The sequence below is a fragment of the Scyliorhinus torazame genome, chromosome 3, assembly GCF_047496885.1.
Source record: "Scyliorhinus torazame isolate Kashiwa2021f chromosome 3, sScyTor2.1, whole genome shotgun sequence".
Classification (NCBI taxonomy): Eukaryota; Metazoa; Chordata; class Chondrichthyes; order Carcharhiniformes; family Scyliorhinidae; genus Scyliorhinus; species Scyliorhinus torazame.
Window position 1 is genome coordinate 7433034 of NC_092709.1, and position 27297 is coordinate 7460330.

Below are 27297 nucleotides of genomic sequence, written 5' to 3' on the forward strand. Positions count from 1 at the left end.
TCACAACGGAGATTGATGGATTATTGTGGGAGGAGGGTAGGAAGGGATGTGGGCACCTGGAATTGTCAACCATGATCTAACTGAATGGAGGAGACAGGATCAAGGAGCTGAACATCTTCTTCTTCCCACCACCTTTGGAGTGTTCCTGGGCTGACGTCGGACAGCTCTCTGTAACCCTGACTGGCTTTTGTTTTTGAAGCCCAGGAAGACCTGTTGGCCATGTCCTCCAGATTGGCGAACGCACGGCAACTGGGAATCAAAGTCTGGGCCTCACTGCTCAACCCCATTGGGGGTGGTATCTGGGAGAAGGAGCACGCACTGGTTGAGAGTGGGTTCCAACCTGGGGGTGCTAAATGCCCCTTTCCCCATCTGTGATAAACAAACTCAACCCCAATCAGGAAAACAAATCTGCTTTGGGTGGACAGATAGTTATTTGGAGGGGAAACGCAGGGCATAATCATTATTTAAATATTTACTTATTAACTTTCGCTGAGTTGAATTTACAAATCTCAGGCATACAGGGTCTTCCGGGTGATTCGGGGTTCTGTGTACAGTGACAAAAACCTGCTGAGTTCATGTGGTGGCACAAACACACAGAGTTCTCTTCCAGGTTAGTTCTTGGTGTTGCTCGAGTTTCCCCTTATGTTCGACAATAAGAGCACCAGAAATGGTTTTGCCAGCTGTCATTGGCGCACCTCACGGGAGCAGTCAAACCCGTGCCTCGACAGAACATTTGCTGTACATTTGTTTGGATTTCCGGCACCTGCAAACAAATACAATCACTGTCACAATGTATACTAATAATAATAATCTATATTGTCACAAGTAGGCTTACATTAACACAGCAATGAAGTTACTGTGAAAAGCCCCTAGTCGCCACACTCCGACGCCTGTTCGGGTACACAGAGGGAGAATTCAGAATGTCCAATTCACCTAACAAGCCCGTCTTTCGGGACTTGTGGGAGGAAACCGGAGCCCCCGGAGGAAACCCACGCAGACACGGGGAGAACATGCAGACTCCGCACAGACAGTGACGCAAGCCGGGAATCGAACCCGGGGCCCTGGTGCTGTGTAGCAGCGGTGCTAACCACTGTGCTACCGTGCCGCCCATCCTGAACGTGGAACAGTAGAAGTTTTAAAGCACGTGAAGGAGGCTGTTCAGGCTGTCACCTCTGGTTTTTTGTTACCATCCCAAATACGAATCCGACCGTCGTGTTTCCTCCCACAACCCTGTGCCTGCCACGGCATCATATACTTTTCCGAAACCTTTTCTTCCAAGTTGCGACTGTCTGCCTGAAACATTCCCGGCAGCAAAGCTTTCTGTGCTCCACATTAGTAATACGACCATTCCTTCCCTATACTCTCACACAAGGGCAATTAGGGATTGGGAATGAATGCTGGCCTAGCCAATCAAACCCACATCCCGTGAATGAATTTAAAAAACCTCACACCCTTACTGATTATTTTAAAACGATGACCAAGTCCGCGCATTAATTAGAAATGAGTGGAAAAGCAAGAATGGAAAATGGACTGCATCAAACATGTTTCAATGTCCCTTCACAGTGGAACAGTAAATGAATAATTTGTAATACCATTGGCTTGCATTCGTACAATATCTTTGATGTGCTCGAACATCCCAAAGCGCTTCACATGAAAATTATCAAATAAGCATTTAACACCAGGCCACTGAAGGGGTTTTCGGGCAGATCTCTAAAAGTTGGATCAAAAAGATTTTATGAAGAGCTGTGCAGGTAGAGAGGTGGTGAGGTTTAGGGGGGCAATTCCAGAGCTTAGGGTGCAAGCAACTGAAGGCACGGCCACCAATGATCGAGATGCGATAAAGGCCAGAATTAGAGGGGCGTGGAGACCTTGGAGGGAGGTAAGTCCTGTCTACTTTCTCAAACAGACAAAAAAGATCCCACCACCATTATTTTGAAGAAGACCAGGGGAGCAGTGACCTTGGCTAAGATTCATCCTTCAACCAGTATCACTAAAAGTTATTGGATGAACAGATCATTGTGACGTTGATGTTCCTGGGAGCTTGCAATGGCATTTCAATGGCTGTGGAATATGGCCGGACCTTCTGAGGTTGTGAAAGGCACTATATAAATGCAATTTGCATTTCAACAAGGGTCAGCCCCTTTACTGGGAGCTTTATTTCCTTACTGAGCTTACCTGTTTCGACAGCAATAATAGAGAAGAACAGCAAGTCCACTGAAGAGCAATCCAACACCAATTCCAACTGCGATATACATGTATAGTTCTGACTGCTGGGTTGCGTGAGACAATAGTGTTAGTTCCTCGCACCTCTCTCCCCTGTATCCTGGCTTACAGCTGGAATAGTGAATATAAAAGATGTATTCATGTTAACATTGAAAAGCAGAGCACCATTTGTATAATTAACCTGACTTAGCTTGGCGGTATTCGTTGGTACAAATCATAAGTGTTGCCTATTCATGTTTGTTCTGAATTGGAACAGAGTCACTTTAAGAGTATGGTCATGTGTGGTATTGATGATGTCATCGGCAATTTGGGCAGGCTAACAGTCCGTCTAGTCTAGCAGCCTGTGTGACACCACCTTTCCAATGAAGCTCTCGTTTTTTTGTGCCTTCGTGGTCTGCAAGCCTATCCTTTAAAAATACCATGACGAGGTAGATAACCCGCACTGCAAACATCCAAAAACAAACTGATGACACCTGGTGGAGGACGGAAAATCGTCGATCCACACTGCAACCATCCAAAAAGAGATTAAGAAAATCAAAACATCACTCTACCAAAGCTGGCAACAGAGGAGTGCAGAATAATAGCGGAAACAATCGAAGGAACCAAAACTTAAACAAAGATTTTGATGCAAACAGCATCAAAAGAAGCTTGTCAAGTGCTCTGCCCGGAATGTTCTGGAACAGTGCTCCTTCTACAGTGAGTAGTAAGTAACAAACACCCTGCAACGATTAATTGAGAGCTAGGAGAGTTTTGCAACAGCTTTTGCAAAACTTGAAAAGCAACAGGCTGAGCTCAGGATTACCTGGGTAAAAAGATTTTTAAAAGAATCAAGATAGTGCGAAAGATTTTTTGTGACACATTTGTGCTTACACAGGTTTTTTTTGGCATCATGGGACGATATGATGAAAGCACCAAGAACTGGAGCTCAGACACTGAAAGATTCAAATAATTTGTCCAGGCGAACAAAATTTTGGTGGACACACTAGTCCCATCCTTCCTGAGAATGATGGGAGGTGAAACGTTCATCCTCCTGCGAAGTCCATAGAATAGAGATCCTACAGTGCAGAAGTCAGCCATTTGGCCCATGGAATCTACACCAACCGTCTTAATGAGCACCCTCCCTATCCTCACAACTCCATCTAGCCTTTGGGCCCCAAGGGACAATTTAGCCTGGCCAATCCACCGAACCTGCTCATCTTTGGACTGTGGGGGGAAACCGGAGCACCCGGAGGAAACCTACGCAGACACGGGGAGTACGTGCAAACACCGTTAATGGAAGTGATTGGGCCACATCTATAGTACCCGTGATGAAGAAAGATGGCTTTTACACATATGCGGCAATTTTAAAGTTACTATCAATAGGGAACTGTGTCCAGAACATTGTCATCTACCTTTAATTGATGATTTATTTCCTGGGTTGGCTGGAGGCCAGACTTTAGTAAAGTTGACCTTAATCACGCTTATGTCCAGGTAAATGTGAATCCAGATTCACAACAATATTTGCTGAACATGACACATAAGGGGCGGTTCAGGTATAAATGACTTCCATTTGGCATCACGTCTGCACCTGCGTTATTCCAGCGTACCGCAAATCTAATTCTAAGCAGCCGAGAAGGAGTCCAGTGCTCCTTAGGTGATGGGCGAGATTTAACAGAAAAGAAACCGGGTCCAGCGTCGAGCACATTTACCTGGGTGTTTCCCGGTGCCAGCAGCCACTCCGATATCTAAAGGAACTTGGTTTTATTTTGGGGCCTCAGTGGGGGGAACGCCTTTGTACAAATTAAGGAGGCATTATTAAAGTCGGAGATCCTGACACACTTCAATCGAAGTTACCATTGCAACTGGCTTGCGACACATTCCCATATGGGGTGGGAGCTGTGGTTTCTCACATAATACCCAACGGTGAAGAGATGCAATGAAGTGTTTGCATCAAGATCCTTGGGCAAAGCAGAAATGGACAATGCACAGATAGAGAAGGAAGCTCCAGGCATCATTTTCAGAATCATTTTTACTAATACCTATTTGGACATAAATTTGCTTTACTGATGGATCATCGACCACTGGGAACGATACTTGGGCCACACACCTGTATTCCATCTCTAGCAACGAGCCGGATGCAGAGATGGGCTTTGTTGTTGTCAGCGCACACGTACACAATAACAAAATATCAAATCTCCATGGTAACGTTGATGGACTCTCTAGATCACCTTTACCCCAATGTGTCGTCAATGAATGGTTCGAGTGGTAATATTTTCTATTTTGAAGAAATCGATCACACTCCAGTAACAGGACAAGTTAAGAAGGAACCAGAAATAATCCACTCGCGTCAGAAGTTCTGGACATGGTGCTTCATGGCAAGACCATGGGAGCAAACCCGGAGTTGAAGCCACATGTTACCCAAATTCTCAAACTATCCGTTCAGGCTGGTGGCCTCCTCTGGGGAATGAGGGTCAGCATTCCGCCATTGTTAAGAGAATGTGTCCTAAACCAAATTCATGAAGGTCATTATGGGATAGTCAGGATGAAGGAGAAAGCCAGAAGCTATCTTTGGTGGCCAGGACTTGATAGTGAAATCAAGGAGAAGGCGGGCATGTGTTTGGTTTGTGCAAGGATTTGAAACCTGCCACCACTCGCGCCATTACATCCATGGGAATGGCCAGAAGGGCCTTGGCAAAGAATTCACGTATAGATTATACCGGACCATTCGGTGGGCGAATGTTTTCGATTGTGGTCGACGCGGACTCGAAATGGCCTGAAGCCTCCATTAAGAAGACAACATTCTCGGAGAGAACAATAAAAAGACTGGGTGAGATTTTTGCAAGATTCAGTTACCCTGAACAACTTGTTAGCGACAATGGGCCACAGTTCATTTCACAAGCATTCACTAATTATCTAAAGTAACTCATAAACAAAGATCACTGTCTAAACGATTCAGCCAATTCCTGATGAAACACGGGAATACAACACATTCGACAGCCCAAAGTTCTCCAACATTAGTCATGGTAAATGTCAGTTACGCATAGCGTTTGATCTGCTGTAGCTGCCTAAGACGGGAGATTGTTGAGAGGAAACTGCAAAATCGGGTATTGTGGCCTGAGAGCAGGGCTAAACAACGTGTTTTTCACAAAGGTCAGAAAGTATTGGCAAAGGAACTATACCACCAGTGAGGAGTGGATACCTGCCATCGGCTTAGCACAGACTAAGTGTAGTGACCAGAACTGGACACAATCCTCCAGCTGGAGACTAACCAATGATTTAGTGAAGGTTTAGTACAACTCGTTCACTCTTGTACTCTACACCTGTGTTTGTAAAGCCCACCATCCTCTCAGTCTACTTTTAACCAGTGATATTGTTCAGCCACCTTCACAGCAGAGTCCGGTCCAATATTCTTCTGGACAGAAGGGAGTGTGAGAAACCTGTGTCCCTCAGTGCTTTCTCCTCTGTCCTGCGAGCAATGGAGCTGGAGTCTCGGGGGCAGAGCCGCTCCCCTCGAAGCCCATCACAGTTTGAATAAGTGTCATACCTCTCGGGCTGGGGCGTCTTTTGCTCCGCGCCGGCCCCTTTAGCCCTGCGCCATGTTGATTCAGGGCCGGCGCGGAGTAGGGAGCCACCGCGCATGCGCACAACCGCGCCGGCCGCAGCGCACATGTGCAGAGCCACGCCGCCCATTTGAGGCCGGTATTGGCTGCTGGAGCAGCGTGGGTCGTTCCAGAACCGTGCTGGCCTACTGAGGGGCTCAGGATCGCTGCTCCTGAGGGCCTGTTGACGCCGTCGTGAAACGCGACGGTCTTTACGAAGGCGTCAACACTTAGCCTCAGGATCAGAGAATCCCGCCCTTCATTTTTGTTCAAACTGGAATGGCTATGTCATTGTGGGATGGGATGTGATCTAACCAACTGCGCTCGACAGCACAGACATAGAAACCAGCTCGCTAGAAACCAGCTCTGTTTGCAGACCTGTCACAATTCAGACTGGATCAGCAGCATTCAAATTGATTTTTACAATCACCGCGCCCTAACCTTTCAAGTTGAGTGAAGTGAAGTTCATGGAAAAGGCTCAGCTCCACACACTGCAGACGAGCACAAGGTGAAGCACAGGTAAATGGGTGGCACAGAATTTCCTGACATGTATCCGCTCCCCCCCCCCCACCTCCCACCCCCCCACCCCCAGTGTACAGATTTAGCTGGTCTGAGATCTGGGTTCAAACTCAATTCAGACAAAGAAAGATATTTCTATCTGACCTTTCTCAACCTCAGCACGTCCTAAAGTACTTCACAGCCAATGAAATACTTTTAAAGTGCAGTCACTGTTGCAATATAGGAAATATGGCAGGCAATGTGGCAGCACGGTAGCATTGTGGATAGCACAATTGCATTGCTTCACAGCTCCAGGGTCCCAGGTTCGATTCCGGCTTGGGTCACTGTCTGTGCGGAGTCTGCACGTTCTCCCCGTGTGTGCGTGGGTTTCCTCCAGGTGCTCCGGTTTCCTCCCACAGTCCAAAGATGTGCAGGTTAGGTGGATTGGCCATGATAAATTGTCCTTAGTGTCCAAAATTGCCCTTAGTGTTGGGTGGGGTCACTGGGTTATGGGGATAGGGGGGAGGTGATGACCTTGGGTAGGGTGCTCTTTCCAAGAGCCGGTGCAGAATCGATGGGCCGAATGGCCTCCTTCTGCACTGTAAATTCCATGAAAACAATGTACGCACAGCAAGCTCCCACAAATGGTCTAAGTCCCAGGTAATCCATTTTTATTCATGTCGGTTGAACAATTAATGTTGACCAGGGCGCTGGCAGAAAGTCCCCGCTCTTGATTTGAGTGCTGTCCAAGCGATCTTTTACATTGACCTGAGAGGTGGAGCTTCAGTTTAATATCTCTTTCAAAGGCAGCGTCTCCAATAGAAAACAAAGGTGTTATCATTCCGATGATGAATATTGTCAGGTGTTTTCACTGAGGGTAGAGTCAGATCTGAATGTACAGAAAACCTCAGCACCACATACCCTTAACAACTGCTAAATGTCCAGTCTTACTATGAGCAATATATAGGTGGAGTACAAAGAAAGCCTCTTGTTATTGTGGGAGGTGAAAACACCTCCCATATAAAAACAGTTTTTATGATTTGCAGTTTCCGCAGTATTTTGCTTTGAACACACAGCCGAGCTCCCTCGAATTCCATAACTTTCTTTATATCCGAGGCTACGCAGCCTGTGTCCGTACCCGCACCAAACCCCGTTCACCCATCACCCGTAAACTCGCTGACAACGTCTTGATTCTAAATTCCGCATCCTTGCTTTTAAATCCCTCCAGGGTGTCACTCCTCCCCCATCTCTGTAACACTCCTCGAGCCCAACAAAACTTGCAAAGCTTGTGCCCCTCCAACTCTGGCCTCTTGCACATCCCCAATAATGCCATTATGGGTGGCATGGCAGCACAGTGGTTAGCACAGTTGCTTCACAGCTCCAGGGACCCTGGTTCGATTTGCGGCTTGGGTCACTGTCTGTGCGGAGTCTGCACGTTCTCCCCGTGTCTGCGTGGGTTTCCTCCGGGTGCTCCGGTTTCCTCCCACAGTCCAAAGATGTGCAGGTTAGGTGGACTGTCCATGCTAAATTGTCCTTCGTGTACATAAAGGTTGGGTGGGGTTACTGGGTTATGGTAATGGGGTGGAGGTGTGGGCTTAAGTAGGGTGCTCTTTCCAAGGGCCAGTCCAGACACACTGGGCCGAATGGCCTCCTTATGCACTGTAAATTCTATGTGATTCCAAGCCTCTCTCTACACATTTAAGATGCTCCTTAAAAGCTGCCTCTCTGGCCAGTTTTTCTAACATCTGTCCTCTTACCTCCTCATGGGACCCGGTGTCAAATTTTATTTTAGTAACAGTCCTGTGAAGACTTTTTTATGTTTCAGGATTAGGTTTTCACGAAGGAGTTAGATTCAGTTCCTGGGGCTAAAGGGACCAAAGGATATGGGGGGAAAGCGGGATTAGGCTATTGAGTTGGATGATCAGCCATGATCATAATGAATGGCGGGGCAGGCTCGAAGGGCCGAATGGCCTCCTCCTGCTCCTATTTCTCTATGTTTCTGTGTAAAATGCAAATTGAGTGGGTGCAGAGGAGATTTACCAGAACGGTTCCTGGGGTGAGGGGGGGTTAGTCACAAGGTTCGGCTGGTGAATCTGGGGGTGTTCCTCTTGGAGTGAAGGAGATTTGGGGGGGATTTGACGGAGGTGAACAGGGTCGTGATGGGTTTGAATAATGTAGACAAGGAAAAGATGTTCCCATTGGCCAATGGTTCAAGGACTAGGGGACACAGATTTATGGTTTGGGGAAAGCGATGCGAAGGAACACGGGGATGTGGGAATGAACATTTCACACAGCGAGCGGGAATGACCTGGAACTTGCTCCTTATGAAAGGGGTAGTAGCAGAAACACTCAAGGTCTCACAAGAAATTTGGATAGGCACTCGAGGGAAATAAAGTTACAGGGCTTTAGGGGTGGTGGGGGGGGAGGGGGTGAATGGGACTGACTTCCTGGCTCCCTGGTGAACTGCTGAATGGCCCTGCCTCTGTGCTATTATGTCTCAATGAGAGCAATTCAAGCTGCGTTCTGACTGACGCTCTTCCCGCTATTCCGGGAGATGTGGACATTTAGTGAAGTGGGGGAGGTTGCCCCTCTGGGGTCGAGGGTGCTGCCCATGCCTGCAGAGGGCCGCGATGTCCGTGGGTCGGGGGTGTGGGAGATCTTCAACTTAACTTTGAGATCTGGGGCACCTTGAAAAGGATACCCCGGTCTCCGAGGAGCCGGCCTTCTCGGCGTCTTTAGTTCCCCACTCCAGAGAAAATTATAGATGTGGGAATTTTCAGTGAGAATCTCCCCAAGCTCCAGGAAAATGACTAGGAGTGGGTGAGTTGTGATGGTAACCGTGCCGGAACAGCCGACGGAATTCTCACCGGGTTTCCTGCCCAAAATGGCACTTTCGGCTGGAAATCTCCAGCTATTGGGATTTTCTGTTCCCGCTGGCGGCGCACCCCCTCCCGTGGGTTTCCCAGCAGCAGGGAGTGGCTTCAATGGGAAATCCCATTTACAAGCGGCGGTAGTAGAGAATCCCTGCCGCCTGCGAACGCACGTCGCCAAGGAACACGGGGCTGGGAGACCGGAGAATCCCGCTCCTAGTCATTGTTTGGGAGAATTCCGCCCAGTGAGTTGTTGTTCTTGCTACTGAGGAAACGATATTGATGACCTATACTGTGCTCCTACTCAGCATCTTTAATTATGTTCCATGACGCATGGCCTGTCACTCTTACTTAAAGCATTGCAGTCTGGAGGCAGGAGGCCAGGATGCATGCGTGACGCCAAAACATTCCAAATTCATTGGGCCCAGTCAGGGCAGTATGAATGCCTCTGAATCAGATTGCGGATCCAAACCTCACTCACTCATGAATCGGGCAGACACACGAGTACAATGATGAGGTCATTGTTGTTCTATCCTTCAGTTGAGACATGGAATAATACAGCACAGAAGGAGGCCAGTTGGCCCATCATATGCCAATACCAGCTCTTTGAAAGATCTATGCAATGAGTCCCGCTGTCCTCTCTCTTTCCCCATATTCCTGCAAATGTTTCCTTTCCAAGTATTCCCTGTGTGAACTAATTTCTCCTCATCTCCCCCCTCATTCTTTGACCCATTATCTGTGCCCTTCAGCCACTGGAAACAGTTTTTTTTATTACTTACTCTATCAATACCTCCCATAATTCTAAACAGCTCTATTGAACCTCCCCTTAACCTTCACTTCCCTAAGGCGAACATTTCCAACCTCTGCAGTCTCTCTAAATCTCCATCTTACTAAATCTCCTCAGCACCTTCTTCAAAGCTTTGACATCATTCTCCTGTTGTGGATCCCAGAACTGGACACGATTATACAATAAGACGTAGGAGCAGAAGTTGGCCATTCGGCCCATCGAGTCTGCTCCACCATTCAACGAGACCCTGCTGATCTGTTATGATAATCCTCAACTTCACTTTCCCGCCTTTTCCCAAGACCCTCGATTCCCTCACTGATCTATCTCAGCCTGCGCTACGCTTAACGACCCAGCCTCTACAGCTCTCTGCGGTAAAGAATCCCACAGATTCGCTGAGAGAAGAAATTCCTCCTCATCTCGGTCTTAGATGGGCGCTCCCTCATTCTGAGATTCTGCCCTCTGACCCTGGACTCCCCCACAAGAGGAGACAAACTCTCAGCAGTGACCCTGTCTAATCTCGAGCTGCAGCAATAAAAATAGTCTGCACCGTCTCGTTAGAAACATGGACAGGTCGATCAGCTGTTTCTGCATTCCCTATAATTTCCTAGTCGTTAATTGTAAATGTGAGGTATTGAGTCACAGGAACAAAAATAAGGAATGGCCCAATTCCGAGTATATTATTTAAAAAATGATGGACAGGAAATCGCAGCAAGTGTTTAAATTATTGTGAGCGTAACTTTGTGAAATAAGCCCATGCGGTTGTCGAAATCGGACGTAGAGCTGAAAAGACACAAAGTTCAGGACTATAGGGGAAGGGCAGGAGGAGTGGGGCCAGTTGGATTGATCTCTCAAAGAGCTGGACTGAATGGTCTCCCTTCGGCGCTGCACTTGATGCTATGTTGCTGCAACATTAATACTCCAGCCGGAGCACCAACCGTCATCAGCACACTGGAATGACAGAAAGAGTCTCTGCGTCAGGATGGATCCGCTGAAATCTTTTAAAAGGAATGCACGCCATAGTCTCTGGATTTTTTCACCTCTTGAGTCATATCCTCCACTGTCTCAGTTTAGTTCATTGTAACCAGAGCAAAGAGTTTCTACGGTCACTCAAATTCATGACCAAATCCTAGCCTCTGTGACAGAATCAAAGAACGCAGAAGGAGGCCATTCAGCCCATTGCATCAGTGCCAGCCCCGTGAAAGAGCGAGCCAATTAGTCCACACTGCCCACTGCTCATTCCCCATATCCCGCCAATTCCCTTGTGAAAGCTATTGGGCGGGATACGACAGCCGTGTTTTCTGGCACGGTGCGCCTGTGTCGGCAGCGGGGTCGTATATTAGCATGGATAGAGGATTGGCTAGCTGATAGAAGACAGAGAGTTGGGATAAGAGGGGCATGAGGGGCTGGTTTAGCACAGGGCTAAATCGCTGGCTTTGAAAGCAGACCCAAGGCAAGCCAGCCGCATGGTTCAATTCCCGTACCAGCCTCCCTGAACAGGCGCCGGAATGTGGCGACTAGGGGCTTTTCACAGTAACTTCATTTGAAGCCTACTTGTGACAATAAGTGATTTTCTTTTCATTTTCATTTCATTTTAAGAACGGTAATTTAGGAATGATTTTAACATACTCCACCCAGAGGAAACACAGAGGATTGGGTGAAATACTGGTTTCACGCAGTGCCCAACTTTACTCTTCAAAGTCAACAAGTCAACAGCAGATGGAATTTAAAATGCAGGTCTCTCTACACCCATGTCACCACCACTAAATCAGCGTGGTTCATTTGATCATTACACATTTCATTGGCTTTGTCAACTTTGGTTGGGCAGATTCCTGCAGGTGACATCATTTGACCTTCTGCCTCCATCTTCTCCGACTCACATTCCTGCCATTGCCGATGCATCATCGCAGCTCGACGCCTCCCCGCAGCCAATCAGAAAGCAACAAGATTCTTCACTGCTGAATGCTGTTTTCTTTTATTCATTTAGGGGATGTGGGTGTCGCTGGTCAGGCCAGCATTTGTTGCCCATCCATAGTTGCCCTTCAGAAGGTGGTGGTGAGTCACCTTCTTGAACCGCTGCAGTCTATGTGGTGTAGGTACACCCACTGTGCTGTTAGGGAGGGAGTTCCAGGATTTTGACCCAGCGACAGTGAAGGATCGGCCGATATATTTCCAAGTCGGGGTGGTGAGTGACTTGGAGGGGAACCTCCAGGTGGTGGGGTTCCCAGGTACCTGCTGCTCTTGTCCTTCTAGATGGTAGTGGTCGTGGTTTGGAAGGTGCTGCCTCAGGAGCCTTGGTGAGTTACTGCAGTGCATCTTGTAGATGGTACACACGGCTGCCAATGTTGTCAGTGGTGGAGGGAGTGAATGTTTGTGGAAGGGGGAGCAATCAAGCGGGGCTGCTTTGTCCTGAATGGTGACAAGCTTCTTGAGTGTTGTTGGAGCTGTGCCTTGTAGATGGTGTAGGTTTGAGGGGGTGGGGGGTGGGGGGGGTGGGGGGTCAGGAGGTGAGTTACTCGCTGTAGGATTCCTAGCCTTTGACCTACCCTGATGGCCACAGTATAGATGTGGCTAGTCCAGTTCAGTTTCTGATCAATTGTAACCCATTGATCTTTCAAAATGTCATATTGCTTAAAGGGACTGTAGCATGACATCACTAGAAAGGAAGTGTATCATGTGGTCCAAGTTTAGTTTCACTTCTGCTTTTGAGCTGAAAATGCACATACAGCTCTGCTGCTGGGGGCTTCAAGCTTTCTAGCCACGTACATCTGCTCTCATGTGCCCCGTCTTAATAAAGGAACCCACAACTTGCTTACCCAATCACCCCGGTGTGACTGGTGCCTTTACATCATTATAAAAATGACACTGAATTGCATTCTACTTGACTCTCAGTCAAACAGACCTCCCTCCCCCCATTTATACTTTTTTAACAGTTCAGTTTTTCAGTACTGCTCTTTTCCCAGGACCTGTTGCTACCAACAGTTAATCTCAAATTCCTGGAGACACCATGGCAATCCTGATCAACCGTCTCTTTCAGCAGGATGTCATCTCTGAATTTTAAAGGTCATTTCAAAGAGATTAAAATTCTTGTAGACTTACACACACGTCCGTAATTTGGTGATCTGATCCTGGTCCTCCCGGTACATACAATCACCATTCATACAATAACTGTGACCACCTTCATAACAGGAATGCTTTAATTCGAGAGTCCTTGGCACATTAGGATTTCCTGCTAAATGGACAAAACTAAGTTAAGGAATCATCAACAACAACTTGTATTTATATGGCACCTCTAACAGAGTAAAAGATCGCAAGGTGCTTCACAGCAACATAACGGAAATATCACCAAACCACATAAGAGGCTATCAGGACAGGTGACTGAAAGCGAGGTCAAAGAAACAGGTTTAAAGGAGCATCGTAAAGAAGGGGAGTGAGAGAGGGGGGGAGGTTTAGGAGAGAAATTCCAAAGCTCAGTACTTGAGCTAAAGACACGTTACCCAATGGTGGAGCGATGGAAATCAGAGATGCTCAAGAAGCCAACAAAGAACAAAGAGAAGTACAGCACAGGAACAGGCCCTTCGGCCCTCCAAGCCTGCGCTGACCATGCTGCCCATCTAAACTAAAATCCTCAACACTTCTGGGGTCCGTACCCCTCTATTCCCATCCTATTCATGTATTTGTCAAGATGCCCCTAAATGTCACTATCGTCCCTGCTTCCATCACCTCCTCTGGCAGCGAGTTCCAGGCACCCACTACCCTCTGTGTAAGAAACTTGCCTCGTACATCTCCTCTAAACCTTGGCCCATGCACCTTAAACCTATGCTCCCAAGTAATTGACCCCTCTACCCTGGGGAAAAGCCTCTGACTATCCACTCTGTCTATGCCCCTCATAATTTTGTAGACTTCTATCAGGTCGCCCCTCAACCTCCGTCGTTCCAGTGAGAACAAACAGAGTTTATTCAACCTCTCCTCATAGCTAATGCCCTCCAGACCAGGCAACATCCTGGTAAATCTCTTCTGCACCCTCTCTAAAGCCTCCACATCCTTCTGGCAGTGTGGCGACCAGAATTGAACACTATACTCCAAGTGTGGCCTAACGTTTGGAGGAATGCAGAAACCTTTGACTGGAGGAGATGGCAGAGACAGGAAGAGGGCGAGGCTATGTAGCAATTTGAAAACACGGACGAGAATTAGAAAATCGGGTTGTTGTCCAACTGGGGGCCAGTGAAGGTCGGCGAGCACAGGGCAGGGGGCGAAAAGGACTTGCCGCAAGTTAGAAAAGGGAAACAGGGTTTGGGTAACCTCAAGTATCCAGAGGGTAGAAATCAGGGGCAAAATTCTCTGGAAACGGCGCGATGTCTGCCGACTGGCGCCCAAAACGGCGCAAATCAGTTGGGCATCGCACCGCCCCAAAGGTGCGGAATGCTCCGCATCTTTGGGGGCCGAGCCCCAACCTTAAGGGGCTAGGCCCACGCCGGACGAATTTCCGCCTTTGGTGCCCCGCCAGCTGGCGCGGAAATGACATCTCCGGACGGCGCATGCGCGGGAGCGTTAGCGGCCGCTGACGGCATTCCCGCGCATGCACAGTGGAAGGAGTCTCTTCTGCATCCGCCATGGTGGAGACAGTGGCGAAGGCGGAAGGGAAAGAGTGCCCCCACGGCACAGGCCCACCTGCGGGCCAGGCCACCATCGGGGCACCCCCCGGGGCCCCGACCCGGTGGGGGGTCGGAGAATCTCGCCCCAGATGACTTTCTGCACACACCACTCCACCTTCAGAGAGACTATTTACATTTAAAAGGAAGGATTGCCTTTCCTTATGATGCATAATGTTCTAATTGCAGAATTTAACAGCTCAGAAGTTGGCCATTTCGCTCATTGCGCCTATGGTAGCTTTTTCAAAGTGCTATCCAATCAGTCCCACTCCTTCACTCTTCCATAGCCCTGCCATTTTCCATAGCCCTGCCATTTTCCATAGCCCTGCCATTTTCCATAGCCCTGCCATTTTCCATAGCCCTGCCATTTTCCATAGCCCTGCCATTTTCCATAGCCCTGCCATTTTCCATAGCCCTGCCATTTTCCATAGCCCTGCCATTTTCCATAGCCCTGCCATTTTCCATAGCCCTGCCATTTTTCCTTTTCAAGTATCTAGAAAACCGTTGAAAGTTATTATTGAATCTACTTCTTCCTCCCTTTCAAATAAATAACCTTTATTGTCACTAGCAGGCTTACATTAACACTGCAATGAAGTTACTGTGATAAGCCCCTCGTCGCCACATTCCGGCGCCTGTTCGGGTACACGGGGGGAGAATTCAGAATTCTCAGCTGGTACGGGAATTGAACCCGTACTGCGAGCCTTGTTCTGTATCACAAACCAGCTGTCTAGCCCACTGAGCTAAACCAGCCCCTGGACACCAAGCAGGAGAAGAGAGAAAAGGAAGAGGCAACATAAACACCGATTCCAGTCCTTGGACAAGAGCAAAATAGAGATTGATACTTTCAGTACAGTACTGAAGGAGTGCTGCTCTGTCAGAGGCGCCAACATTTGGATAAGACATTAAGTTGGAGCGGCATCTGCCCTCAGACAAATATAAACGGTCTTGTGCATTATTTCAAAGAGCTGGGTAGTTCAACATCAATAAAAATAGATTCTGCAGTGGTTACCACATTGCTGTCTACATGCTTGTGTGCAAATTGGCTGCTATAACCTCCTACTTAGCTACACATCAAAAGTGCCTTATTCGCTGCAACTTGGAGCATCCTGCGGCAAGAAGGGAGCTTTATAATTGCAGCTGCCCCAATGAGGAACAAATGCTCAGAGGCCACACTGGTCAGTATTAATACATGGGAGGAAATCGGGGAATGTGTGCCAAGAGCTTCCAGTCCAATGCTCCATACAAGTGTCACACTTTGCACTGAAATCCCACACTGGCAAACTTCTCATTCTTTCATGGGATGTGGACATCACTGGTAAGATCAGCGTCCATAATCCATGCCTAATTGCCCTTGAGAAGGTGGTGGTGAGCTACCTCATTGAACCGCTGCAGTCCATGATTATTGTCATTTTTATAAATGACCTGGAGGAGGGCGTAGAAGGATGGGTGAGTAAATTTGCAGATGACACTAAAGTCGGTGGAGTTGTGGACGGTGCAGAAGGATGTTACAAGTTACAGAGGGACATAGATAAGCTGCAGAGCTGGGCTGAGAGGTGGCAAATGGAGTTTAATGCAGAAAAGTGTGAGGTGATTCATTTTGGAAGGAATAACAGGAAGACAGAGTACTGGGCTAATGGTAAGATTCTTGGCAGTGTGGATGAGCAGAGAGATCTCGGTGTCCATGTACGTAGATCCCTGAAAGTTGCCACCCAGGGTGAGAGGGTTGTTAAGAAGGTGCATGGTGTGTTAGCTTTTATTGATAGAGGGATTGAGTTTCGGAGCCATGAGGTCATGTTGCAGCTGTACAAAACTCTGGTGCGGCCGCATTTGGAGTATTGCGAGCAATTCTGGTCGCCGCATTATAGGAAGGATGTGGAAGCATTGGAAAGGGTGCAGAGGAGATTTAGCAGAATGTTGCCTGGTATGGAGGGAAGATCTTATGAGGAAAGGCTGAGGGACTTGAGGCTGTTTTCGTTAGAGAGAAGAAGGTTAAGAGGTGACTTAATTGAGGCATACAAGATGATCAGAGGATTGGATAGGGTGGACAGTGAGAGCCTTTTCCTCAGATGGTGATGTCTAGCACGAGGGGACATACCTTTAAATTGAGGGGAGATAGATATAAGACAGATGTCAGAGGTAGGTTCTTTACTCAGAGAGTAGTAAGGGCGTGGAATGCCCTGCCTGCAACAGTAGTGGACTCACCAACACTAAGGACATTCAAATGGTCATTGGATAGACATATGGACGATAAGGGAATAGTGTAGATGGGCTTTAGAGTGGTTTCACAGGTCGAAGCAACATCGAGGGCCGAAGGGCCTGTACTGCACTGTAATGTTCTATGTTCTATGTGATGTTCAAGGAGCCTCGGTGAGTTGGCACAGTGCTTCTTGGAGATGAACACTTCCTTAACGGCAGCAAGGTGGCACAGTAGTTAGCACTGCTGCCTCACGACGCCGGGGTCCCAGGTTCGATCCTGGATCCCGGCGGGGGGTTGGAGAATGTCGCCCTCTATCTCTGTAACCTTGTTCAGCCCCTCAACTCTGTTATCTCTGCTCTTCTCTAATTCGGACCCTTGAGCATTCACAATTTCAATCGTTCCACTATTGGCGGCCGTGTCTTCCCCTTCCAGCGTATCTGGAATTCCCTCCCTAAGCTTTTCCACCTCTCCCCCCTCCTCGAAAATGCTCCTGAAAACCTCCCTTTCTGACCACGTTTTTGTCACCTTCTGAACATTTCTTTGTATGACACGACGTCATACTTGGCAAGCTTTCCTGTTATGCGTTGACCTGTTTTATGGGCACTGCAGAAAAACAAGTTGTTGTTGTTGTTGCTGCTACTCATCATCAAGCAATGCAAATATCGTAAATCATTTCTGTAAATATCTTTAGTCAACCATCAGCAGCTGCCCCAATGAGGAAGAAATGCTCAGAGGCCACACTGGTCAGTATTAATACACGGGAGGAAATCGGGGAATGTGTGCCCAGAGCTTCCAGTCCAATACTCCGTACAAGTGTCACACTTTGCACTGAAATCCTGGACTAGGACTCCCAAGTCCCTTTGCACTTCAGCATTATGAATTTTGTCTAAACGGTGACAAAATTCATAATGCTGAAGTGCAAAGGGACTTGGGAGTCCTAGTCCAGGATTCTCTAAAGGTAAACTTGCAGGTTGAGTCCGTAATTAAGAAAGCAAATGCAATGTTGTCATTTATCTCAAGAGGCTTGGAATATAAAAGCAGGGATGTACTTCTGAAGCTTTATAAAGCATTGTTAGGCCCCATTTAGAATACTGTGAGCAATTTTGGGCCCCACAGCTCAGGAAGGACATACTGGCACTGGAGCGGGTCCAGCAGAGATTCACACGGATGATCCCAGGAATGGTAGGCCCAACATACGATGAACGTCTGAGGATCCTGGGATTATATTCATTGGAGTTTAGGAGGTTGAGGGGAGATCTAATAGAAACTTACAAGATAATGAATGGCTTGGATAGGATGGACGTAGGGAAGTTGTTTCCATTAGCAGGGGAGACTAGGACCCGGGGGCACAGCCTTAGAATAAAAGTGAGTCACTTTAGAACAGAGATGAGGAGAAATTTCTTCAGCCAGAGAGTGGTGGGTCTGTGGAATTCATTGCCACAGAGGGCGGTGGAGGCCGGGACGTTGAGTGTCTTTGAGATAGAAGTTGATAAATTCTTGATTTCTCGAGGAATTAAGGGCTATGGAGAGAGAGCGGGTAAATGGAGTTGAAATCAGCCATGATTGAATGGTGGAGTGGACTCGATGGGCCGAATGGCCTTACCTCCGCTCCTATGTCTTATGGTCTTATGGTTTTCAGGTCAGTTGTACCGTGATGTGGGAAAGCACCATTGGCTGATGGTTGACTAAAGATATTTACAGAAATGATTTACGATATTTGCATTGCTTGATGATGAGTAGCAGCAACAACAACTTGCTTTTCTGCAGTGCCCATAAAACAGGTCAACGCCTAACAGGAAAGCTTGCCAAGTATGACGTCGTGTCATACAAAGAAATGTTATCAGTTCAGACACTCCTACAGTCAGCTTGGGCTGGTAGTAACATGCAAAGGGTTCAATCGGCTATCTACTGTCTATCACTGATAGCAGTGACTCCACACATTCACTTTCCGAACGATTCTGATGAACAACTTTGATCTCTAACGAGTGGGGAGATGATGCAGATATTTTCCAACAGGTCGTTTGGCCTCACTGTTTATGCATCACATGAAAATACGAACATAGGACTTGGGAACAGAAGTAGTAGGCTATTCGGCCCTTCGAACCTACTGCCCCATTCAATAAGATCACGGCTGATCCAATTGTTGTTTCAGCTCCACTTTCCCCCTCTGTCCCTCATCACACTCGGCACTTCTGTCTATCAAAACTCTATCCAACTCAAGATGCGACACAAATGCAAGTCAACACAAGGGCGGTATGTCGTCACAGTGGTGAGCACTGCTGCTTCACAGCACCAGGGTCCCAGGTTCGATTCCCCGCTGGGTCACTGTCTGTGCGGAGTCTGCACGTTCTCCCCGTGTCTGCGTGGGTTTCCTCCGGGTGCTCCGGTTTCCTCCCACGGTCCAAAGATGTCCAGGTTAGGTGGATTGGTCATGTTAAATTGCTCCTTAGTGTCCAAAGGCCAGGTGGGTTAAGGAAAAAGGTGGGGGGCAGGTGGGGGCGTCGGGTAGGGTGCTCCTTCAGGGGGTTGGTGCAGACTCAGTGGGCCAAATTGACACTCAGCGAGACCTTTTTGTCCTCGTGCACCAGTCGCTGAAAGTAAGCGCACAGGTACAGCAGGCAGGGAAGAAGGCAAATGGTATGTTGGCCTTCATAGCGAGAGGATTGGAGTATCGGAATGGAGATGTTTTACTGCAATTGTAATGGGCATTGGTGAGGCCACAGCTGGAGTATTGTGGGCAGTTATGGTCTCCTTATCTGAGGAGGATGTTCTTGCTGTGGAGGGAGAGCAGCGAAGGTTTACCCGGCTGATTCCTGGGGTGGTGGAACTGTCATATGGGGAGTCATATGGTTAGTAATATATTCATTTAGAGGAGTGAGAGGGGATCTCATAGAAACTTACAAAATTCTAACAGGATTAGACAGGGTAGATTCAGAAAGAATGTTCCCGATGGTGGGGGAGTCCAGAACTAGGGGTCATAGTTTGAGGATAAGGGGTAAACCTTTTCGGACTGAGGTGAGGAGAAATGTCTTCACCCAGAGAGCGGGGAATCTGTGGAATTCACTCCCACAGAAAGTCGTTGAGGCCAAAACGTTGTGTAATTTCAAGAAGGAATTAGATCTAGCTCTGCACAGGGCTAAATCGCTGGCTTTGAAAGCAGACCAAGGCAGGCCAGCAGCGCGGTTCGATTCCCGTACCAGCCTCCCCGAACAGGTGCCGGAATGTGGCGACTAGGGGCTTTTCACAGTAACGTCATTTGAAGCCTACTTGTGACAATAAGCGATTTTCATTTCATTTGGGGCTAAAAGGATCAAAGGATATGGGGGGGAAGGCGGGATCAGGGTATTGAACTTGATCGGCCATGATCGTAATGAATGGTGGAGCAGGCTCGAAGGGCCGAATGGCCTCCTCCTGCTTCTATTTACTATGTATGTTTTGTGCATGTTTCTACGGATATAATCTGAATTTGTTTTTCTGTCAGAGCTGCTGTGTATTTTCAGCATTTTCTATTTTTCAGTGCCTGCTGTGTTCTATTTTTATTATTTTTAGTGATGATTCAGGGTTTAGGTATTGACCAGGACACCAGAGAGAACTGCCCCGCTATGCTTTGAAAGAGCACAACGGGACCTTTGATATCCAACTGAGAGGCAAATTGGGTTTCACGCACATCGTATTTGACAGACAACACGTCTGACAGTGCAGCACTCCCTGCAACACTGCACTGGCACTGCTGGCCTAGATTTGGTGCTCAACACCCTGAAGTGGGATTTGAATCCATGACCTGACATGGGGGGTGTTGGGTAGCTCAGTTGGCTAGATGGCAATGTGGAATGACACCGATGTTCAATCTCTGTACCAGCTGGGGTAGTTCGTGGAAACCCGACTCCCGGCCTTACCCAACACTGGTGGGGTGGTGCCTCTCAAACTATCTAACCAATTGTCCTAATGGAGAGAGATGGACCCGTACTACTGACCCAAGGCCAGTGTGCGTCCACAGACCAAACCTACACTTCTCCTTATTTGATAGGATCAAATTATTGATCAGGTCAGCATGTTCGGTAGTGGCCTTTGAGAGTAATGATAGAGTTATTACAGCACAGAGAGCGGCCAGCCCATAGTGTCTGTGCCGGCCATCAAACGCCTATCCATTCTAATCCTATTTCCAGCATGTTGTCCGTAGCCTTGTGAATGGTTGCGGAGCTCATTTAAGTTTAATGAAAGGGGATTTTGTGAAATAATTATAACCAGTTTCTCTGAGGTTTTACATACAGGCAGCTTTTCAAAGAACTAAAGATGCAGAAATGATGAATTTCCATGCTGTTTACGCCTGACGCTTGCCGCTGAAGCAGAGTTTGTGTACAACAGTGTAAAGCTTGACAGTAATTTCCAACTTACCTTTGTGCTCTGGCGTGGGCGTTTCCAGGGTATCTGATGTGTTTTGAGACACATTGAAAGTGTGGAGAGATTCAGTGGTGGGCAGTTGAGTAAGTTCACTCGCAGCTCGAGCCAGGGCAAGAATTACTGGCAAAAAATTAGCAATGGTATTAGCAACACACTGGTATCAGGATTCTGTTTGCACCAACATGGGTTTATATAGATGACATAATGATCTATTACAGTCATTGTAGACCCAACCATCTTCAGCTGCTTCATCAATGACCTCCCTTCCACCATCAGGTCAGAAGTGGGGATGTTTGTGGATGACTGCACAATGTTCAGCACCATTTGCGACTCCTCAGATACTGAAGCAGCCCATCTCCTACAAGATACATTCTAATCATCGCCTCTTGATGGTCGATGGCATTTCCATCACTAAATCCCTCACTATCAACATCCTGGGGGGGAGGGGGCGGGGGTTACCAATGACTAGAAACTGATCTGGGCTCGCCATGTAATTACTGTGGCTACCAGAGCAGGTCAACAACTAGGAAGCCTGCAGTGAGTAACTCACCTCCTGTCTCCACAAAGCCATTGGCCAGAATTCTCCAGCTTTACCTGCTCCCGTGTTAGCACCCCGCCTGGAGGCGTGGGGTGGCTTCTGTGGGAAATCCCATTGACAAGTGGTCTCGCCGTCGAGAACCATGCGGTCGGGGATCTGGAGAATCCTGGCCACCAACTACAAGGCGCAAGTCAGCAATGTGATGGAACACTCTCCACTTGCCTGGATGGGTGCAGCTCCAACAACACTCAGGATGTTCGACATCATGCAGGACAATGCAGCCCGCTTGATTGACACCCCATCCACAAACATTCAATCCCTCCACCACCAACAAACAGTAGCAGCCGTGTGTACCATCGACAAGATGCACTGCAGCAACTCACCAAGACTCCTTCGACAGCACATTCAGCGAACCTTGCCATCTAGAAGGACAAGGGCAGCAGATACCTGGGAACCCCACCACCTGGAGGTTCCCCTCCAAGTCACTCACCATCCTGACTTGGAAATATATCGCCGTTCCTTCACTGTCACTGGGTCAAAATCCTGGAACTCCCTCCCTAACAGCATAGAGGGTGTACTTACCCCTCAAGAACTGCAATGGTTCAAGAAGGCAACTCACCACCACCTTCTGAAGGGCAATTAGGGATGGGCAATAAATGCTGGCCTGACCAGCGACGGCCACATCCTGTAAATGAATCTTTAAAAAGGTGGTCCCTCCAACAATGCAGCAATTGCTCAGCTGGACTTTGTGCTATACTGCCACTTTAGCCCACAGCATTCTCAGTCTGCTACATGATTTGCCTGAGGATAATCTGACCTGCTATGAAGTTGGCAACAACAATGCCCTTGAATAGCCACATGCATTATTTCATCACTCGATTCCTATTGTATTTAAATAGACAATGAATATTCTCAATTACCTGCTACCTGGAATGTGAAGAATCTCCCAAAGAGGCATGGAATTAAATTCACAGAATCTTAGAGTAAAGAAGGAGGCCATGCACCCCCTGTCATTTCTGTGCTGACTCTGAGAAAGAGCTTTCCAATTCGCTCCCTGAAATCCAGCAAATGTCTCCTATTCAAGGATTTATCCAATTTCCTTCTGAAAGATATTGGGCGAAATTCTCCGTAATCGGCGCGATGTCCGCCGACCGGCGCCAAAAACGGCGCAAATCAGTCCAGCATCGCGCCGCCCCAAAGGTGCGGAATCCTCCGCATCTTGAGTGGCCGAGCCCTAACCTTGAGGGGCTAGGCCCGCGCAGGACTGATTTCCGCCCCGCCAGCTGGCGGGAAAGTCCTTTGGTGCCCCGCCAGCTGGCGCGGAAATGACATTGCCGGGCGGCGCATGCGCGGGAGCGTCAGCGGCCGCTCACGGCACCCCCGCGCATGCGCAGTGGAGGGGGTCTCTTCTGCTCCCATGTCCATTCCCATGTCTCCACCATGGCGAAGGCGGAAGGAAAAGAGTGCCCCCATGGCACAGGCCCGCCCGCGAATCGGTGGGCCTCGATCGCGGGCCAGGCCACCGTGGGGGCACCCCCCCGGGGCCAGATCGCCCCGCGCCCCCCCCCCTCCCAGGACCCCGGAGCCCGCCCGCGCCGCCTTGTCCCGCCGATAAGAGAGGTGGTTTCATCCACGCCGGCAAGACAGGCATTCCAGCAGCGGGACTTCGGCCCATACGGGCCGGAGAATCGCTGGGGGGGGGGGGGGCCCGCCAACCGGCGCAACGCGATTCCCGCCCCCGCCGAATCTCCGGTGCCGGAGAATTCGGCAACCAGCGGGGGCGGGATTCACGCCAGCCCCCGGCAATTCTCCGACCCGGCGGGGATTGGAGAATCCCGCCCATTATTGAATCTGCTTCCACCGCCAGTTCAGCCGATGCGTCCGGGATCACAACGCCCACAAAAACTCTCTTCAGTTCCCTCTCTGATTCCTTCATCAATTATCATAAATCTGTGTCCCGCTGCGCCTCCTACTGGTGGAAACAGTTTCTCCTTATTTATTCCATCAAAATCCTCATGATTTTGACTGTCCTCCCCCCCCCCTCTCCCCTTAAATCTCCCCTTAACCTTCCCGGCTCTAAGAAGCTTCTACCAGTCCCTCCACGATACAAAAGCAGCACAGTCACGTTTGCGAAAACGCACCATGTTCTTCAGCCTCACATCGTAAGCAGCCCCTTCTGCCTCAAAGTGCAAACCTGGGATCACATTGCTTCGTTTCTTGACCCTGACAAAAAAGATCAAAAACGAGAAGGACACATCTGCACAGCTCCGAACACTCTTGAATTCTCGCTCGCAGATTGGAGCATCGGCAGATTCACATGTCTCATTTTAATACCACACTCGTGCGCCTTTGAAAGTTCTTGAGGGATTGAAGAGCTGTTCAGAAAGGGAGACGTCTATTCAACTGCAATATCGAATTAGCCTTACCGCTTATTATGAAGATAGGTCCCCCCGTGACAGATTTCATCCTCGACACCTACACAGCCCTCACCAACTCACTTTCACTCCGGTCTGCAGAATGCCCTGGCCTCTGTGTTGCTGCTTGCTGATCTCTTTATACAAACACCTATTTGGAACAACATTAGCTGAAATGATGTCAAACCAATAGAAAGACAACATTACCACATGGCCCCAATCCAGTGCCAGAGGCAAAATAACCTGAATTCACTTCAAAGCTCAGCCTCCGTGATTATGCAACACCAGGAATGTTCATTAAAATGACGGAGAGCTTCCTCTTAACCTGGGGCACTATCTAAGAAATGGCCTTTACATGACTATACCTGTTTAAACCCAGTAGGACAGTCTCATCAATGGAATTAATTCCTCCGGCAACTCCCAAACCAAAGTATTAGCTGACCAGAAGCATTATTTTATGTGGTTCATGTGCGTAAAGGGTTTCTTTAACACGTTTCCTGCAGGGTCTGGCATTGTAACCACAAGGAACATTGACAGCTGGCATTCACTCAGACAGCACGGTGATCTGGCCTTTGGAGGAGGAGAGACTCACATTTATTTATCGCTTTTCTTGACCGCCGGATGTTCCAAAGCAGTTTGTAGCCACTGAATTACTTTTGAAGTGTAGCCACTGTCGCAACGTAGGAGACACAGTAGCCAATTTGTGCACAGCAAGATCCCAGGAACCGTAAAATGACAATGGCCAGAACATGTTTTTAGTGATGAACATTGAGGGAAGAATATTGCCCCTGACAGGCTCCTGTGAAGCCCCCTGTGGATGTTTTACTACATTAAGGTGTTAAATAAATGCGTAGCCTTGCTGTTGATTTAACATTTTAACAGGTTGTGGCGATGATTTAAAAACATGAAATCAACACAAGAGTTGTCTATGCACTGATGATTTAGTCATAGCTCAAAGGGAGTGAAGGTTTCTCGACATCATCCATCTCATAGTTTGTTCATTTTTATTTTATTGGCAAGCCGAAATATTAATAGCAAGCACCAGCAGAAAGATAAGGAAAGATCAGGGAAAATCAATGAAAGGAAGTGTTCTTATTTTATGACATTGATTGAACAATTATTTCTCAATAATGATACTTAGATTAACATTAGTTCCGCACATTATCTCCACCCCTCCTACTCTTTATGGATGAATAAGGAATTTGTATTAAACCTTTATAAAATAGTGGTTGAACATCAGCTGCATTAGAACAAAGAACAGTACGGCACAGAAATAGGCCCTTCGGCCCTCCAAGTCTGTACCGGTCATGATACCAACCTTGGCCAAACCCCTCAGCATTTCCTCTATACCCATCCTATCCATGTATATGTTGAGATGCCTTTTGAACGCCGTTAATGTATCTGCTTCGACAACCTCCCCTGGCCACTCGTTCCAGACACTCACCACCCTCTGTGTAAAAAACCTGCCTCGCACATCTCCTCTAAACTTTGCCCCACGGACCTTAAACCTATGCCCCCTGGTGACTGACCCCTCCACCCTGGGAAAGAGTGCCTGCCCATCCACTCTATCCATGCCCCTCATAATCTTGTCGACCTCTATCAGGTCACCCCTCAACCTCCGTCTTTCTAATGAAAACAGTCCACGTCTGTCATGATATCCATATTAACATATCATGGTGCAATCACACACACACTGATGGACATGTCGACGGACCAATCAACACACACGCAACATCGCAGCCAATCACCAGTGAGAGCACACGCACTATAAAACAGGGAACACCACAGTTCCTGCTCATTCCACCAGGAGATAGCTCAGAGCACAGAGCTCACAGCGTGCCACTCAGACATACACCATGTGCTGAGTGCCTCTCTAAGATAGCGCTAGGGCTGGGTCCACAGGTTAGCTGGTGAAGTACGAACCTCAGCCAGAAGTTAATAGTTATTATTGTACAGAATAATAAAACAGAGTTGTACCATCCACAACCGCGTTGGTTCGTTTGTGTATCGGCACACCCAACACGACTACGTCTATTCAGCCTCTCCACATAGCTAACACCCACCAGACCAGGCAACATCCTGGTAAACCTCCTCTGCACCCTCTCCAAAGCCTCCACATCCTTCTGGTAATGTGGCGACCACTTCTGGCAGCGTCATTAGACAGAACATTAAGAGACAGTGGACAACCCTTCCCCACCCCCCAGAAGCAAGGCCAGCATGGAGCTGACCCACAACGATAATGTGATGAAGAGAGCAAACAAGCTGCTCGATTCAACTAACTGGGAACAAAGGCCCACAGCGAGCGCGTTTAGCCGTGTGTTTCCTGGCGCTCGCAGTGCTATGAAATACATGGTTATACAATGTGACTCGTATCATATAAGGGGCCTCAGCGGGGAACGTGCAGCCGAGACCGCACACATCCCCGTTTTGTACACTGAGAAGCTCCACTCGCCGGAACTCCCCAGTGTAGCGAGAGACCGGGACGCCATTTTTAAGTGGTGTCCCGATCTCCAATGCCCCCAAAGCGATCCCTGACCCCCCCCTCCCAGACCGAACGCACTATGGGAAGATTCCCATCTCCCCCCACCCCCGGCAACACCCGAACACCCACGCAGGGCACCCCCGCCACAATCACATGCACAAAATGCCAGCTTGGCACCACCCATGCCAGCTGACAGTGGCACCTTGGCACTGCCACCCTGGCACCCAGGTGACACTGTCAGGGTTGCACTGCCAAGGTGTCAGGCTGGGTTGCCAGGGGGCACATTGGCATCAGCAGTGCCAGGGCACCACCCTGCTCAAAGGACATGCAGCTGGGGTCCTCCAATCTCCTGGGGCCCCACACGTGTGCCATTCCATTTTTGGGGAGCAGTGCTGAACGGCACTCGCCCGAGTTCTCTGCGGCGAAGGGAATGAATCCCAAAGCCTCAGATGCCTCGGGAATCTGCACTTCAGAGTGAGACTAGCTGTCCCACTTTAATATACAGATTTGCCAAAACGTGATCCCATGCACAATGGGCGGATTTATATCGCAATGTCTCGCGTTGGATCTCGTGAGGCTTTGTGAGTTCTCGGGAGCGATGTCTCCTGGCTTTTATCGGCCACATGGATTGCGGCGAGCTGTTTTTCGGGTGCAGCGCGG

At 48.5% G+C, this 27297-nt stretch overlaps 1 protein-coding gene across 2 annotated transcripts; it reads right to left on the reverse strand.

Annotated features, from left to right (window-relative positions):
* Nucleotides 1-266: 266 nt before the first annotated feature.
* On the reverse strand, nt 267-24266 carry LOC140408273 (epigen-like). Of its 2 annotated transcripts, none has more exons than XM_072495244.1 (5): nt 24168-24266; nt 21198-21323; nt 13053-13185; nt 2176-2334; nt 267-763 (listed from the first exon to the last, which is right to left on the reverse strand). In XM_072495244.1, exons 1-5 carry the CDS (start codon nt 24205-24207, stop codon nt 709-711), a joined length of 513 nt encoding a protein of 170 aa, XP_072351345.1. In that variant the 5' UTR covers nt 24208-24266; the 3' UTR covers nt 267-708. The 2 variants fall into 2 exon arrangements, with proteins under 2 accessions (XP_072351345.1, XP_072351346.1); XM_072495245.1 differs by having other exon boundaries at nt 563-763; nt 13053-13182.
* Nucleotides 24267-27297: the final 3031 nt, after the last annotated feature.

What these genes read in the sequence shown, in the direction of transcription:
- LOC140408273 (XM_072495244.1), bottom strand. Translation starts at nt 24,207, where the DNA reads ATGAAATCTGTCACGGGGGGACCTATCTTCATAATAAGCG. An exon ending in GCCCACGCCAGAGCACAAAG is followed by an intron (nt 13,186 to 21,197) that starts GTAAGTTGGAAA and finishes TTGTCCATTTAG; the next exon opens with CAGGAAATCCTAATGTGCCA. An exon ending in ACCAAATTACGGACGTGTGT is followed by an intron (nt 2,335 to 13,052) that starts GTAAGTCTACAA and finishes TCACTATTCCAG; the next exon opens with CTGTAAGCCAGGATACAGGG.